Genomic DNA, 17,139 nt, shown 5'->3' on the forward strand with positions numbered 1-17,139 from the left:
CATAGGTATAGGGTGAGAGGAGAAAAAGGGACCTAAGGGACAACTTTTTCACACAGGTGGTGAGTGTATGGAATGCGCTGCCAGAGGAATTCGTGGACGCTGGTATAACTATAAACATTTAAAAGGCATCTGAATGTGCATATGAATAGGAAGGGTTTAGAGGGATCTGGGCCAAGTGCTGGCACATGGGACTAGATTAGGTTAGGATACCTAGTCGACATGGACAGGTTAGACGGAAGGAAAGGGTATATTTCCGTACTGTACATTTCTATGACTGGGGGCACACTTTTAAAGGTGAGAGGAGAGAAAGTTAAACACGAAGGGATTTTTTGTTTTACACACAGAGGCTGGTTCACATGTGGAATGAACTTCCTGAGGAAGTGATGGATGTGGATACAATCACAATGTTTAAAAGACATTTGGATAAGTACATGAATAGCAAGACTCACAGGGACATGGACCAGGAGCAGGCAGATGGGACTAAATTTAGTTTGGGATTATGTTCAGCATAGACTGGTCGTACCGGAGGATTGTATGATTCGTGCTGTATGATTCCATGACTACTACTACTACTGGCACATTGGTCTTCACACTGATGTCTATGAGAAAGATTTAACAATCCTTGTGCTGACATCCAGTGGTTTTTCAATGGAACTTCTCAATGCATGCTCACATTTGTTCTGTCAGTTAAGTGACCAGAATTTGGACATTATAAAGGCCTATCATACGGTCACCTAAAAATCTAACCCAACTACAGATTCACATAGTGAGTGGTACCTTTTTCTCGGAGTTAGAGCAAATAGCAATTTCTGTTTTGAAATGGAACTTTGCAGCAGAATTTCACATGTAATTAATGAACTAATGGATCTTAGACAATGGACATCTGGACCAATACTGGTCTTCAAACAAGAGTGGTGTTAGTTAGTGAAGAATAAGGATGACAACATTCCTTTAAAATGGATTTGTAGTTTCTATTTTAGAATAGGAAAAAGATTTCTGAAGACACACCACGAGTGGACAGTAGTCTCGTATCAGTCTTTCCCAACTACCTTTCCTTCTTTCTCTCCCCTCACTTCATGCTTGCTTTATTTTCTCTCATCTTAACAGATTTCTGTTCAATACAAGATGACAGATGATCCAACAGGGAAAGAACCCATTTCAGAAATGAGTTGAAACATTATATAATGATAGCACTAGTGAACAACCTCTTGCTTCCCTTTCAGTATTGGAGCACATCATTTTAAAGTACATTAAAAATGTTCCACTTTATTCATAAGGTAAATCTTGGAAAATTAAATCAGATGCATTTCAAAAGGAGCAAATACCTTCATATATGCATATTCTTTCATTGCTGCAAGACGAGAGAGATAAAGCCATGACATTTTCTGTCTGTGTTTGTGATAGTCACGTTTGTTCTTCAGATTTCGAAATGATGTACGACCCAACCTGTGCAGTTTCAAAGCAAACTGTTGTTCCTCTTCATTTGCAACTATATAAATATCTGCAACAGATCAATGCAAATTAAGATATCATTGGTCAAAAGAAGAATTATTGGATTTAAAACATTAACACTGTTTCCTCAGCTACAGCACTTTGTTTTTAGTTCAGATCGCCAACATCTGCAGTGTTTATTTCTAATTATGATATTGGTGGAACTGGTCAGATCATAATTTTTAGGACCTCAACAGTAAATATGCACAAATGGACCAGCTTCCGCTGTAATAAATAACCACCATGATCTGAGGAGTTCTTAGTCTGAAAATGGTAATAGGAAACAAAGTATATCCCAGCTGGTGGTTGCTCAGACAAGTTAGATCCCGAAAGGAAACCTGGCTTGATAATTTGTGTGTTTAATTTTTCCTATTTTTGAGAAGAGGTTAGTTACTGAAACATATTCACACAAGGCAGATGCGCTTTAACATGTTTGTTTGTCTCCTATTAAGAAATAAAACAAACTATAAATGACAGAATGATTGTAACATGAACAGCAGAAAAAAGTTTCAGCCTGTCTTCCAACATTATCCTTTTACAGCTACTCGGATCCAGAGAAATTTCATTTGCATCGTAACTCTTAAGATTTTACTGAACTGATTTCTCCTAGTTTCTCTTCTTTGGCCTGTACAGACAACTTTTGGATTTGTTTGAATCTACTGGTACGGCCTGTATGTTTTCAGTTCTAACAACATGAATATCTTATCCAAACTCTCCTAGCTTGGAACCTCCACAAAACTAAAACACTTAAGCTATGGTGACTGGTTTTCCCTGCACTAAAACTTGAATTGCCTTCGAGGAATTTTTCTCCTTTCTGTACTGAACTCCTGGAGAACTTGAACCTTCTGTTCTAAAGTCAAAATAAACTACTAATTTTATGGTACACTCAATTGCATAAACATTCCATTCCTTAACACACATTCTTCAAGGAACGTGACTGCAACCACACACTGTTCCAAAAAAAAAACATTTTTACCAGTTACCTTCACAGAACTGAACCAGATCAATTTGCCTTTATTTTACATCCAGACTCCAAAGTATAATCCTTATTACATATTTTTCATCATAATTATGTAGAACAATACCATTATATCCTTTTTCCTTCTTGAGCAATGTAAAGCCAAATAGGCATCAAAAGTCCATAATGACAAATTAATAATGTAAACTGACAAAATATTACAAAGCATATGATTTACACTAAAGCTTACTTTGCTTGTAAATACAATTTTAAAATTTCCCAAAATATTTCCCAAAATATTTCAGTTTAAGAAGATAATCAGTGAATGTTGAAAACAAATATCAGAGTATAACACAAGGCTGCAACAAACATGGAAGTATTTGGATGGCAAGAGAGCACAAGTGCCATCTGAATATGTAAGGTGAATATACTTCTAGACATATTCCCAGATACCTTTTCTAACAAAGAACTGCAGATGCTGGAGATTTGACACAAGCAGAAACAGAAGAAACACAAGTCTCCTTAAATGTGTGAACAGACTAAGATACAAAGGACAGACCCCGAGAGGTTCACTGAAAAGTCAGTGTAGGCAGCCATAGATTCGTTGATCTGTTTACAGTCTAAATCAGTACTAACCAGACCCATGATTCTCCAAATAAAGACACATAAAACATTTTACTCTGATATAAAATATTGTTTCAGTTTCCAATATGCTCAGTACATGCATTTGGGCACTTTGTATTAATGCCTTCCTACCTCAGTTGCCCAATGAGATGTTAATGGGCCTTTTCCTTTAGCTACTTCAGTCTTGCAATTTACCATTCACAAAATGATTTCTTAATTTCAAATATTGTGCAAGCTGCATATTTTTGTTACTTACCAGATTCTTTGCCAACTCCCATTTGATTTCCAACTGAATTAAAGACATTTCGCGAAGAAAGAGTTTTCAGAGCAAGATAATCATATCCAGTATTTGTCAATCTATAACCCTGAACCACTGAAAAAGAAATTAAACAATGACACAAAACAGACAAGAATGGATTTAACTCTACTTTCTCACAACAGATGCTGCTAGACCTGACGTGTTTCTCCAGCAATTTCTAATTTTATTTTGCTAAATATCCTTGTTCAGTTGAGTTTCTGGTCACTTCCAATTCTCCATCCTACAATGTTCCAAATAAATTTAAAGAACAGCATCCATGAGATATTTTACTGCCCTCTGCCTTTAAAATTAAATTTAACACCTAATCCACCACTTTCATTTTCTCTTGGACAGCAAGGGAATGGAAGAACACTGCTTCTGGTATAACCTATACATAAGCAAACATTGGGCTGTTCTGAGGCTCAACTTACCTTACCGTCTTCACAGTATGGGCCACTGGAGCCTTTCCCCTTTAATACTTTGTTGTAATCTTCTAACCCTCCATTGGACTTTAATTTTGTTTTTACACTTCTCTCAATATCAAATAATTTCTTTGCAGACACACATTTGATTACTGCAATCCTCTACCCTACACAGATCCCTTTTGACTATTTCCATCCCCACCTTCCTCCATTTTTTTCAGCTCTGTGCCTGCGACACAGCAGTTCATTCCGAAATTAATTCACCTGCCAAAATACTAACACTAATTTCTTCTGTACAAATACTGCGTGGCTGGCTGACGGTTTTCAGAATTTTCTGTAATGATCTTATCTCAACACTTTTGTACGGTGATGTAAAATGTACAACTTCAAGTTTTATAGTGTGAAGCTAATTTAAGCAATTTCTACAGTAGTAATATGATGCAACATTGCACATGATTTTGACAATTTTGATTGTTCTGCCTTGGTGTTATTTTTAGTTATGGTAAAATAAAGGATTCACTTGTTTTAAGGCCTGGGTGAGAGGGCTGCATACTCTCAGTTACTGAGTCAAAATCCTGGAAATCCTTTATTGACAGCCATGGAATGCAGTGATTCAACACAGTTGTTCATCATCACATTCTCAAATGAACTTAGGGTTAGGCAATATAGTGTTGGACGAGCCAGTGAAATAATACTAAAAAATGCAAAGACGGGAATGGAAACAAGGTGCTTACAGTGGTTAGACCTCACATCTCCAAATTTCCAAGATATTGTCAATTTCAATCTGTCAACAATTATACTTTAAACTATTTAACTTCCTCGCAAGGTAGAAGTACTGGTGTCTAAAGAAAAACAAATTTGCTTTTCCAACTGTATACAACGCACATGCAATTGTTACTGCCCTGGACTTTTAGAGGGGAGAGTTGGGGCTCTTGTAGTATAGTGGTAGTGACCCTACCTCAAATACAGACTCAAAATTCCATCTACTCCAAACGTGTGACATAAGTCAATCTGTTAAAGAATGTTAAATAAAAGGGGAAAGATAGGGTTCGTGTGGTGCATGGTAAAGTCCCTACCACTGAACTAGGGGACACAGGAAGTAGTTGCCCTTGCTCCAGATTGCATGATGCCATCACTGAATGGTCATAGAGTCATATAGGGTCATAGAGTCATAGAGATGTACAGCATGGTCTCTTTTATATCTTTCCCCTCTCATCCTGAACCTATGCCCTCTAATTCTGGACTCCCCAACCCCAGGGAAAAGACTTTGTCTATTTATCCTATCCATGCCCCTCAATTTTGTAAACTCCTCAGCTGCCGACGCTCCAGGGAAAACAGCCCCAGCCTGTTCTACCTCTCCCTGTAGCTCAGATCCTCCAAACCTGGCAACATCCTTGTAGATCTTTTCTCAACCCTTTCAAGTTTCACAACATCTTTCCGATGGGAAGGAGACCAGAAATGCACGCAATATTCCAACAGTGGCCTAATAAATGTCCTGTACAGCCGCAACATGACCTCCCAACTACTGTACCTGTCCACTACACCTCCAATTTTGGTGTCATCTGCAAACTTACTAACTGTACCTCTTATGCTCGCATCCAAATCATTTATGTAAATGACAAAAATTAGAGGACCGAGCATCGATCATTGTGGCACTCCACTGGTCACAGGCCTCCAGTCTGAAAAACAACCCTCCACCATCACCCTCTGTCTTCTACCTTTGAGCCAGTTCTGTATCCAAATGGCTAGTTCTCCCTGTATTCCATGAGATCTAACCTTGCTAATCAGTCTCCCATTGGGAACCTTGTCGAACACCTTACTGAAGTCTGTATAGATCACATCTACTGCTCTGACCTCATCAATCTTCTTTGTTATCTCTTCAGAAAACTCAATCAAGTTTGTGAGACATGATTTCCCACGCATCTATAGGGTTAAAGGTTTCTAAGATACCTCAGAGCTCTGACTCTCAGATCCAGGAGTGAGGGAGCAAGCACAGGCCAATCATCTCCAGGCAACAGCGTTAGTGGAAAATCACAGTTGGATCAAAACACCAAATTTGTAAGAATTTGAAACTGTGCTGAAAGATATGTCCAGCTTGCCTGGAGGCAGACACACCTAGAAAAAAACCTTAATTGTGACAGTTACTTCTGGGATTAAGGTTACCAGGCTCGGAAAAGAACAGAATAGAAGTAAATGCTTTGGAGTCCAGGATAATTTTGGGCTGGCTGTCTGAGAAAATCAAACGGCCACTTTGGGACAGTGTACCTATGGAGTAGATATTTGGTTGTGTTGAAAATAAAATGGGAAAATACTGTTTTGGAGTTTAAAGTATAAATTACATAGAAAAGCAATGTTTAGTCAAAGCACTTTGATCTGATAGAGTCTAAAGGTCTAAAAACAGGAATTCTTCTTGTGTCATCCTTCTAGTTGATTAACTAAAAGTTTGAATTTTTAAACTTTTGATGGTTTCTATAGAGATTGTGATGCAATGCACTAGGTCCAGCAGTCTCTCTGTATTCAAACTATATGCCTCTCCAGAATCGTACCACTTCTATAGACAAGGTGATCCTCAAATCGAGGTGGCGTCCCAATGTATCTACTGCCCAGGTCTTTCAATGTGGTAAATGCTGAATATTTGTTAAAAGTCAATAAAGATGCAACAAATAACTGAGGCTATGAACAGAGTAAATATTTAAAGATAGTGTAAGGAATATCAAATGAGCAGACTACTTTGTCCTGGAAGGATGCGGAGCTTCAAATGTTATTAGATCTGGACTCCGAGCAAATGGTGCACACACCATCACATTATATGTTACTCATCCCCACATTCCCAGACCAATGATACGACCTTGTGCCAAGGCCAATTTTCCTGGCATAGAACCCCACATTGATAGACCAGGCCTGGTTATTAACACAACATGATCTCATCACCAGTGTAAACCTAGCAAAGAGTGCATTTTGTCAGTAATTGGAGGCAAACAGGAGAAAGCTTGCTCCTGGCCTCTGGTTTGACAGTTGCAGAACAGCACTATTCAACACAAAAGGCCAAAATCTTTTATGCATCTTCCAAATACCAAAAAGAGGTTGAAGCAAAGTTCAAGCACCTAACATTCATTCACTCATTCAACATGCCATTAGGTATCAATAAATGCATAGTATAATTCTAGGAAATGGAAGTTGGGGGGGGGGGGGGGGAAGAGAAATGGCACATCAGTCGGCCCCCTGTACTTTACAGATAGTGATCCTGCTTCTGCCGTTCAAGAAATATTTGGAAATTTTACAGCAACATATGAAGAGACAAAACAATTGCATCATTGCTACTTTTGACCTGATCTGTATGCTGGTTTCACTAGATGAAGAAAAAAAGCCTCTGACGCTCGTTAAACCTGAACAAAATTGTGAATTGTGCAGTCACAGTTCAACAATCAAATTGTAAAGCTTTAAAAAAAATCTGAAGATCCATCAGTGTACAAACATTACTAATGTAAATAGAATATCATATTTTGGTCCTTAACTTCAGTGCCTTACTACAACACAAAATACTAAACATGATTTATTAAGAAATTTAAATGTTGAAGGTTGAGGTAATGCAAGCATATTTTACTTCATATGCTGAAACATTTAGCTTCTGTACAGCTCAGTGAAATTGTTACATTATAGACAACTAGATACAATAAGGCATAAACTGAAGCACCACAGACAAAAATAAACAAGATCAACCAATATAAAACGATTGCTGTTACTGAAAAATAAGAGAAACTGAAGTTCCAAAATATCACTAAGACAAAATAATGTAAGACAAGTGGTTTGATCTGTTAATTTTACTAAAACTTACTTTTTGTTCTCTCATATGCCAATAGTTTATGCTTTACCAATTCACGCAGGATCTTATTGCATCCACCATGTTTAAGGTTTGATATTGAAGCAATAAGACTGGGTGGAACAATTTCATGATTCTTCATTCCCATTTCGACCTGTATGTAATAGAGCAAATCAAAGATGAAAATATTAATTTAGGAGACTTGGAATAGAAGAAACAGAATTTACTGTATTATAAACAACAAAACAAATCAAGGTAATTATGTGACCAGCCTAGTACAACCCCTTCCCCAATAAGAAAAAAAGAGGTAAAAAAGCAAACATCATAGGAAATACTCTAGGAAATCTCCTTTTACCCTAATCAGATGAGTTGCTAGGACCCCCAATTATTACCATTCACAGGAACCTACAAGTTATATCTTATAACTTTAAATGTTATTAAGAATATATCCTGGCCGCTTTTAAAAAGGTTGTTAAGGGATTTTTCGGTAATTTGTACCAGAGGCTAAAATCGGAACTCCCTCCGTAATGGCACTGGAGTCTTACCTACAGCACATGGATTTCAGTGGTTCAAGTAGGCAGCTCACCACCACCTTTTCAAGGGCTAATTGGGATGGGCAATAAATGCATTCCACGAATGAATTTTAAGAAATACTTCTTACCAACCTATTTTTCTTTATTCTTTTATGGTATATGAGCTTAGCTAGCAACAACATTTGTTTTTTGGCCCTAGTTGCCCTTGACTCTGAGTGGCTTACTGCGCACATTTTAGGGGCCAGCTATGAGTCAAACACATTGCTGTGGGCCTGGAGTCACACGGAGGCTAGATCTGGCAAGGACAGCAGACATAATTTTCTAAAGGATGTCAGTGAATCAGATCTGTTTTTACAACACTCAGTAATAGTCTCACGGTCACCATCACTGGCAATGGGTATCAATTCCTGATATATTCATTTTTCAGTTTAAATCGATAGCCATTTAGCTATTATAGATTTTTAAAAAATCAACCCCTAGAGACACATGCCTGGGGCAGGGAGTATTTGAACCGGAATCTTCTGGCTCAGAGGTAGAGAAACTACTACTGCAGCACAAGGTCCTAATTCCAGATTTATTAACCGATGTTAAATACCGCCAGCTGCTATGGTAGAATTTGAACCCATGTTCCACAGTATTAGCTTGGGCCTTTGGATTATTAATCTCGTGACATTATCATTATGCCTCTTCAACCTCCCTTAAATATCCAATACAGATTTTAAAGGATAAACATTATATTAAAGATGACCTTTTCTCCCTACACCTTAAGTGGACGTAGTTTGAAAGTTCATGCACCTCTATACTTCATTGAAATCATATTGAAAAGTCACTCATGAGTTGGCACAAAAGCTAGCATCATAATGTTCTACTCAATAATATTATAAAATTTATAAAAATGACCACTTGGCAAGGCAGGAATCTGGCTGCTGGCTCAGTTAGGACCTATTGAGTATTTAAAATTTTAGATTTCCAGCATCTGCAGTATTTGGCTTTTGTAATTATATTTAATTCAGTCCCAGTTCTCTTCCAGGAATTTGCTGAAATTTGTATTTGTCTTTTTTGCCTTCTACAGTATACTATTATTGCTTCTTTTAGCAATCTTTATTTCTGATATACACTCCATGAATTCCAACTGAAATTTCTTCTGCTGTGTTTCAGATTCAATAATGATTATAGATATCCATAGTTTTTTGTTGAGTCACTGCTCTCACTGTATTCCAAATGTCATACACTGCCACATTCACCCTCTCACTTCAACTATCAAAAAACTGTCCTGATCCACAGTTTCATTTCATTCGTCATCTTATAATGCTTTTGAGAAAAAAAGCTTTCCTTTAGGTGTCAGGGATTGTAGGCTTCAATAACTCTAAGTTACTAATGCCCCCACACAGATCTCTTTCCTTTTCTCTTTCCTCATATCGCTTACCTTCTTCCAATGTCAGCCTTCAGCAAAGGCCTTAGCTTCATTTCCTACTTCGATTAATTGCAGAATTAGGCATAAGACAGTTTTTCTTTTGTGCATTTGCCTTCACGTTCACTTTTTTGGCTAACAGCATTCCTACACACAGTCGGTCTTTTCTTTCATCTTTAAAAAGTTCCATTCTATCCGGATGCCTCCTTCAGGTCACATAGCCTCTCACTGAATCCCTAGAATCACAGAGTGCAGATAGAGGCAATTCAGCCCATACAGACTGCACCAACCCTCTGAAGAGCATTCCACACTATCCAGGTCTTTTTTATTGATAACCATTAAGTGTGACATCAAGTGTCTCATTTTTGGTGCTCTGATCACACATTTCAACTTCTCTAATTTTATGAAATAGGAACAGGAGTAGGCTGCTGGACCCTTCCAGCCCGTTCCACCATTCAATAGGATCATGGCTGGTCTGACATTCGTCACAACCACTTTCCTGTCTTTTAATTTGCCGCTCTCTTCTGTCAGATCTAGCTTTAACGTCTTTAAATCTGAGAAGCTCTTTTGGTGGTGAATTAAACTCTACCCCTCATCTTCCGCCTCGGAACACTTCAACTCCAGGGCATCAATGTGGACTTCAACATTTTCTTTGCTCCTCGGATGCTGCCTGAACTGCTGTGCTCTTCCAGCATCACTAATCCAGAATCTGGTTTCCAGCATCTGCAATCATTGTTTTTACCTAATCTCTACCCTAGTCAAGCATCAACTGTCCAATACCACTTTCCAGCTCTCCCAAACAATGGCCACATCACCGAAAGTCAAGCCTTCAACTGCCAAGTTGTTACTAATCTCAGTTAAAATCTCTGAAGTCCTGCCAGGAAATGCCTCCAACTTGTTTCCAATACTTTAATGCCAATATCAGTACCATTTCCAGCTCTCAATACAAACTGGGAAATTTTGCAAACTGCACCTCCCTTTTTGTTTCCCTTCCATTATCGCCATTTCTGGGATAAGCTACTGACCAATAATTATTTTACACTTATTGATTCCCTGAGTTTCTAGACTATGCTTTTCCCCCCCATCTGCTTACTTCAGAAGATCCTTCCAGTTATTCAATTTTATCTGTTCCAATGATGCTACCTACGTAATCAGTGCTTCTGATACATCATACTTTTTCAACTAAGGATTCCATTTTTTCAGTTGACAGGATCCCAGACCATGTTCATGACATTTCCTGCACTTCCAAGCTCACCCTTTTAGCTCTCTCCCAGAATTGCTCACCTCATCTTCATCTTCCACCCCAAGGGCTCCAAGTTCAACGGATCATCCATCATTTCCACAATCTTGATGCCACCAAACACATCAACCTCCCCTCCCCTTTCAGCATTCAGATGGACCATTTCCCTGCAGCACTTTGACCTGTCACCACAACATCCCCAAGCCATCCCATCATACCTTGTGATACCTTTTTAACCTTCTTTCCTAGTGTCCAGGGACCGAAACACTCCTCCTAGAATGAAGCAGCAATTTACTTGTCCTCCTTTTAAGACAACAATGCAATTCTCTCTACATGAAGGAGACCAAACATAGATGGGCAACTGCTTTGTGGAGCAGTTTAAAATGGCAAGATTGAACTTCCAGTGAGCCATCATTCTAATTCTTACCAGACTCCCATCTGGCCTCTGTCCTCAGCCAGCTACATCTCCGCTAAATCACAGCATAAGCTTAAGGATTAGTACCTCATCTTTAAATTATGTACTTATTGAGTTTTTGGACTCATTGACTTCCGCTTATTTCAGATAGCCATTAACCTTATATTTCAGTCAGCAATTGTTGGCAATGATGCATCCCTTTAGGTATTTGCGCTTTCCATGCTTCCTTTTTCTTTCCTTCCTCTGTTTTAATAACTTCCTTAAAAGCCGTTTTAGCTCTTAGCTGTTTCCAGTTCTGACAAAAAAAAGTTAACATTTTTTCTTTCTTCGCCGATACAGTCTGAGAGTTCCACATTCACTGAGACATGAAGTACTAAAAAATGATTAACATGACGAAAATATTCGTCGGAAAAAGTCAGCGTTATATTTTAACGATTGTCTGTAACATAAAACGTATCAAGAATATGTTCGCTTCCTCCCCTCCTAGAAAAGTGGCAGACATAGAATCAACAGATAGGGCAAGTGATTCATTATTCAGCAATTTTTAATAAACTCCATTTATAACAAAAGGCGAAATTATGCTGATAGGGTAGTATATCCCAGCGTCTTTACAAAACAGAAGGATTTGACACAGGGATACCTCCTCGTGATAAGTCACGCAGCCCCTTCTGTAATCATATGCGAACTTCAATCAAGTACAAGCGGGACTCTGGAGTGAAATAACAACAGGCCCGGACCGGCAACTTACCCCAACCAGCACTCTGAAATCATCTCTCTGCAGGTACCTCAGCAACACTACATTCAGCTTTCCCATCGCTGCGACCGGGATGAGAAAACTGGAATTTCAATCCGTTTATGCTAGAGTATGGAGAGACAGAAAACCCAAGGCCTTCCGGAACTACCAGAAGTACCGGGCCGACTCGACTGCACATGCGCACTCACTACCAGGTCCTCGAAGATACTTAATAAAATTCAAAGTTAAAAATCACACAACACCGGGTTATAGTCCAACAGGTTTAATTGGAAGCACACTAGCTTTCGGAGCGACGCTCCTTCATCAGGTGATTGTGCTTCCAATTAAACCTGTTGGACTATAACCCGGTGTTGTGTGATTTTTAACTTTGTACACCCCAGTCCAACACCGGCATCTCCAAATCATAATAACATTCACAATTCGGTCGAAACAACAAGCACGATCTCTAAAGACTTGTACAGCATATGATTTTAATGTTATGATTTGAAACAATGACATTATGATTTAAGTACGGGTCCAATAGGCATGTTTCGCTGTGTTAGGTTTGTGTTTTATGTGCTGCCAGGGCCTGGGGACGGTTGGTGTGTTTGAAGGCAGTTGGGCTCGCGCACTCGGATCGCTGATCTTCGGAGTTTATCCCGGTCACAGGTTACACTCATGTCCTCCTTCAGAAACAATAGGGGCCAAGGTCTGCAGCCGAAGATCCCGGTGCGTACTTATCCGTTATTAGTACACAATCCCTTGGACTGAAGATGACTTTCCTCCACTCCGCTGTTGTAAAGTTGTTGGATCCGCAAAACCCTGCCACAGGTGGGGCAGGCGGTGTTTGCTGGGACACTTGGGCTTTTGCATTCTACATTCCACTTGGTCTTCATCGATAGCTTTCGCAGACAGTTGGCCTTTTCATGGGGATGCTTTTCCAATTTGGGCTTACAATTCCCGATAGTCAGTGGATGGGGAAATTGCATTTCTTTTAAGGAAGGCTTTGAAGATGCTTTCGAAACGTTTCTTCTGCCCTCCTGCTAATGCCTTGTAGAGGAAGTGGTTCAAGGCAGCTCCGAAAAATTTGCAGTATCGCCACGGCCTGAAACCCAAGACTTTCCAATTTGGAGTAGAAGCACCTGCGATTTGCCAGTACAATGTTATTAACGTAATTATAGTGGGCACTGAAAACAATAAGTCAGGCAGAAAAAAAATAGTAATTGCTGGAGAAACTCACCAGGTTTGGTAGTATCTGTGGAGAGAAAGCAGAGTCAACATTTCGAGCAGAATAGGCAAACGCAGGTGTATTGAGTTCGGTCACAGATCAATCAAGAAATCAGTGGTGAGTTTCTTGTGGTGCAGTGGTATTGTTCCCTATAGGTGAGCTAAAAGGCCCTGGTCAAATCCCACTTGCTCTAAAGCTGTGTATCTCTGAAGAGGTTGGTTAGACCATAAGAATTAGGAACAGGAGTAGGCCATTCAATCCCTCATATTTGCTCCACATTCATTTGAATCATGGCTGATCTAACATTCCTCAATCCACATTTTTCCATTGCCCTTGGTTCCTTACTAATCAAGAATCAATCTGACTTGGCCTTAAATGTACACAAGGACTCTGACCCCACAGCTCTATGTGTAACAAGATGTTTCAAAGACTCCCAACCTTCCGAAGAAAGAGATTCCTCCTTACCTCAGTTTTAAATTGGTGCTCCTTTATTCTGAGATTCTGTCCTCTGGTCCTAGATTCTCCCATGAGGGGAAACATCCTCTCAACATTTACCTTGTCAAGCCCTTTAAGAATCCTGTATGTTTCAAAGAGATCACCTTTCATTGCTCTAAACTACAGTGAATAGAGTCCCAACGACAATCCCTCCATACCAGGGATCATTCTAGTGAGCCTTCTCCAATGAAATATGTTTTCTTAAATAAAGGGGCCAAAATTATTCACAGTACTCTGGATATGGTCTCACCAACACTTTGTATAGTTGCAGTCAGACTTGCCTACACTAATGTTCCAATCCTCTCAAATTCAGTGCCAAATTTCATTAACCTTCCTGTGTGCTAGCTTTCTGCGTTTCATGCATAAGTACTCCCAAGTCTGGCCATTTATATAATACTGTTCTCTTGTTCTGCCTTCTCATGGTTTCTCATGTTACACTCTATTTGGCAACCTTTTGACCATTTACTTAACCTATCAATATATTTCTGCAAACTGCTTGTATTCTCTTTGCAATTTGCCTTTCCACCAGTTTTGTTTCATCTACAAATTTGGCTACAATACCTTAGTTTCCTTCCTCCAAGTAATTATTATACATTGTAAACGATTGCGGTCCCACTGCTCACAGATTGTAAGCCTCACTGCTTACAGATTGCCAGTTGTAAAAGAAGCCCTTATCCCCATTTGCTGTTTCTAGCTATTAGCCAATGCTCTATCCACACCAATATACAACCTCCAACACTATGGGCTATTATCTTATAACTTAACCTACTGTGAGGTACCTTGTTGAACACCTTCGGGAAGTCAAAAATACAACACACCTACTGGTTTTCCACCATCCATTCTGGTTGGGTCTTCCTTGAAAAACTCTTTAAAACGTTAGTCAGATGTTAATGATGAGGCTTTTACCTGTGTTATCTCTGTAGATGCTGCCTGACCTGCTTAGTGTTGTCAATATCTTCTATTTTATGATATATGACTTTGAAACTGTGGTATATTTTCTGCTGCTCTGACACTCATTGTTTGGAGTTGCACATGGGGTCCATGTGGAATCCTTATCACAGCACACTCAGAAGGATTTGACTGAATTGAATTTTCCTCCTGGAAATTTCACTATGCCTGGAACAATCCAAAAGTCTCCCTAAAACTTGGAGACTTTGGATGAAATTCAGTGAAACAGCCCCAACTGAGCCTACACTTTACACTCACCTGGACCTTGATCTGATATCCCTGACCTACTGTCGGGATCTGACAGCACTGGCCTGGACTGAACCTGATCTGGGGGCACAACACATAGGCATAGTTGGGTCTGTTTTACTGAATTTCATCCAAAGTTTCCAACTTTCATGCTGTCCGAGGATCTTTGGTGAATTTCTGCCGTGCATCTTGTAGGTAGTACACACTGCTGCTACTGAGTGTCGGTGGTGGAGGGAGTGGATGCTTGTGGATGCAATGCCAATTAAGTGAACTATTTTGTCCTGGATGGTGTCAAGCTTCTTGAATATTGTTGGGGCTGCACTCATCCAGGCAGTTGGGGGATATTTCATCACACTCCTGACTTGTGCCTTGTAGATAGTGGACAAGCTTTGGAGAGTCAGGAAGTGAGTTGCTCGCTGCAGTATTCCTAGCCTCTGATGTCCTGTTGTGGCCACTGTTTATGTGGTGAGTCCAATTGAGTTTTTGATCAATGATAACTCCCAGGATGTTGATAGTTGAGGGGATTCAGTGATGGTAACACCATTTAATGTCAAGGGATGGTGGTTAGATTGTCTCGTATTGGTAATGGTCATAGCCTGGCATTTGTGTGGCGCAAATGATAGTTGCCACTTGTCAGCCCAAACCTGGACATAGTCCAGATCTTGGTGCATTTGAACACGGAATTCTTCAGTGTCTAAGGAGTCACGAATGGTGCTGAACATTGTGCCATCATTGGTAACATCCCCACTTCTGACCTTATGATAAAGAGAAGGTCATTAATGAAACAGCTGATGATGGTTGGGCCTCGGACACTATTCTAAGGAACCTCTGAAGAGATGTCCTGGAGCAGAAATGACTGACCTCCAGCAACTACAACCATCTTCCTATGTGTCAGGTATGACTCTAACCATTGAAGGGTTTGCCCTCTGATCCCCATTGATTGCTGGTTTTGCGAGGGCTCCTTGATGCCACACTCAGTCGAATGTAGCTTTGATGCCAAGGGCTGTCACTCTCACCTCACCTCTGGAATTTGGCTCTTTTATCCATAGCTGAACCAAGGCTGTAATGAGATCAAGAGCTGAGTGGCCCTGGCAGAACCCAAACTGGGCATCACTGAGCAGGTCATTGCTTAGCACGTGTTGCTTGATAGCACTGTTGATTACCCCTTCCATCACTTTACTGATGATTGAGAGTAGACTGATTTGGCGGTAATTGGTCGGGTTGGATTTGTCCTGCTTTTTATGTAGTGGATATACTTGGGCAATTTTCCAAATTTTTGGGTAGATGCCAGTATTGTGACTGTACTGGAAGAGCTTGGCGAGGGAGTGGCAAGTTCTTGAGCACAAATCTTCAGTACTATTCCCAGGATGTTGTCAGGGCCTGTAACCTTCGTAGTATCCAGTGCCTCCAACTATTTCTTGATATCACGTGGAGTGAATCGAATTGGCTGAAGACTGGTTTCTGTGATGATGGGGACCACTAGAGGAGCCGAGGTGGATCATCCACTTGGCAGTTATGGCTGAAGTTTGCTGAGAAAGCTTCAGCCTTATGTTTTGTGCTGGGCTTTTCCATCATTGAGGATGAGGATATTTGGGGAGCTGCCTCCTCCATTCACGACTGGATGTGGCAGGACTGCAGAGCTTAGTTCTGACCCATTGGGTTGTGGGATTGCTTAGCTCTGTCTATCACTTGCTGCTTATACTGTTTGGTATGCAAGTAGTCCTGTTTGGTGGCTTCACCAGGTTGACACCTCATTTTCAGATATGCACGGTGCTGCTCCTGACATACCCTTCTACACTCTCCATTGAACCAGGGTTGCTGTCCTGGCTTGATCGTAATGGTTGAGTGGGGGACATGCCGGGTCATGAGGTTACAGATTGTGCTGGAGTCCAGTTCTGCTGCTGCTGATGGCCCACAAAGCCTCATTGATGTTCAGTTGTGAGTTGCTAGATCTGTTTGAAGCCTGTCCCAATAAGCACGGTGATAGTGCCACATAATATGATGGTTATTATCAATGTGAAGGCAGCACTTCGTCTCCACAGGGACTGTGCAGTAGTCATCTTACCAATGCTTTCATGGACAGATGCATCTGCAGCTGTCAGATTAGTAAGGATGAGGTTAAGTGTGTTTTGCCCTCTTGTTAGTTCCCTCACTACCTGCTGCAGACCCAGGCTAGCAGCTATGTCCTTTAGGACCTGACCATCCTGATCAGTAGTACTGCTTCCGAGCCACTCTTGGTGGCGAATGTTGAAATCCCTCACCCAGAGTACATTTTAT

The 17,139-nt window shown here is 40.3% G+C and overlaps 2 protein-coding genes across 7 annotated transcripts in view; one reads left to right on the forward strand and one right to left on the reverse strand.

Annotated features, from left to right (window-relative positions):
• riok2 (RIO kinase 2 (yeast)) overlaps positions 1 to 12,152 on the reverse strand; it is a 28,401-nt gene extending 16,249 nt beyond the window's left edge. Inside the window, exons 1-4 of the mRNA XM_043702850.1 lie at positions 11,961 to 12,152; positions 7,629 to 7,767; positions 3,330 to 3,446; positions 1,306 to 1,501 (exon numbers count right to left, since the gene is read on the reverse strand). Of these exons, the coding sequence (XP_043558785.1) occupies positions 1,306 to 1,501; positions 3,330 to 3,446; positions 7,629 to 7,767; positions 11,961 to 12,026 (518 nt within the window). The 5' untranslated portion in view covers positions 12,027 to 12,152. The remainder of the gene's footprint in view (positions 1 to 1,305; positions 1,502 to 3,329; positions 3,447 to 7,628; positions 7,768 to 11,960) is intronic.
• Positions 12,153 to 12,336: 184 nt separating this feature from the next.
• Positions 12,337 to 17,139, forward strand: part of LOC122559794 — a 131,865-nt gene continuing 127,062 nt past the window's right edge. For 2 of the 6 annotated variants that reach the window (XM_043709844.1, XM_043709879.1), the window contains exon 1: positions 12,539 to 12,674. In XM_043709844.1, coding sequence (XP_043565779.1) covers positions 12,624 to 12,674 — 51 coding nt within the window. In that variant the 5' untranslated portion in view covers positions 12,539 to 12,623. Of the gene's footprint in view, positions 13,291 to 17,139 lie in introns of all 6 variants that reach the window. The other 4 variants (XM_043709853.1, XM_043709889.1, XM_043709868.1 and 1 more) reach the window with 3 other exon arrangements.

This window comes from Chiloscyllium plagiosum, chromosome 2 (genome assembly GCF_004010195.1).
Source record: "Chiloscyllium plagiosum isolate BGI_BamShark_2017 chromosome 2, ASM401019v2, whole genome shotgun sequence".
NCBI classification, from domain to species: domain Eukaryota; kingdom Metazoa; phylum Chordata; class Chondrichthyes; order Orectolobiformes; family Hemiscylliidae; genus Chiloscyllium; species Chiloscyllium plagiosum.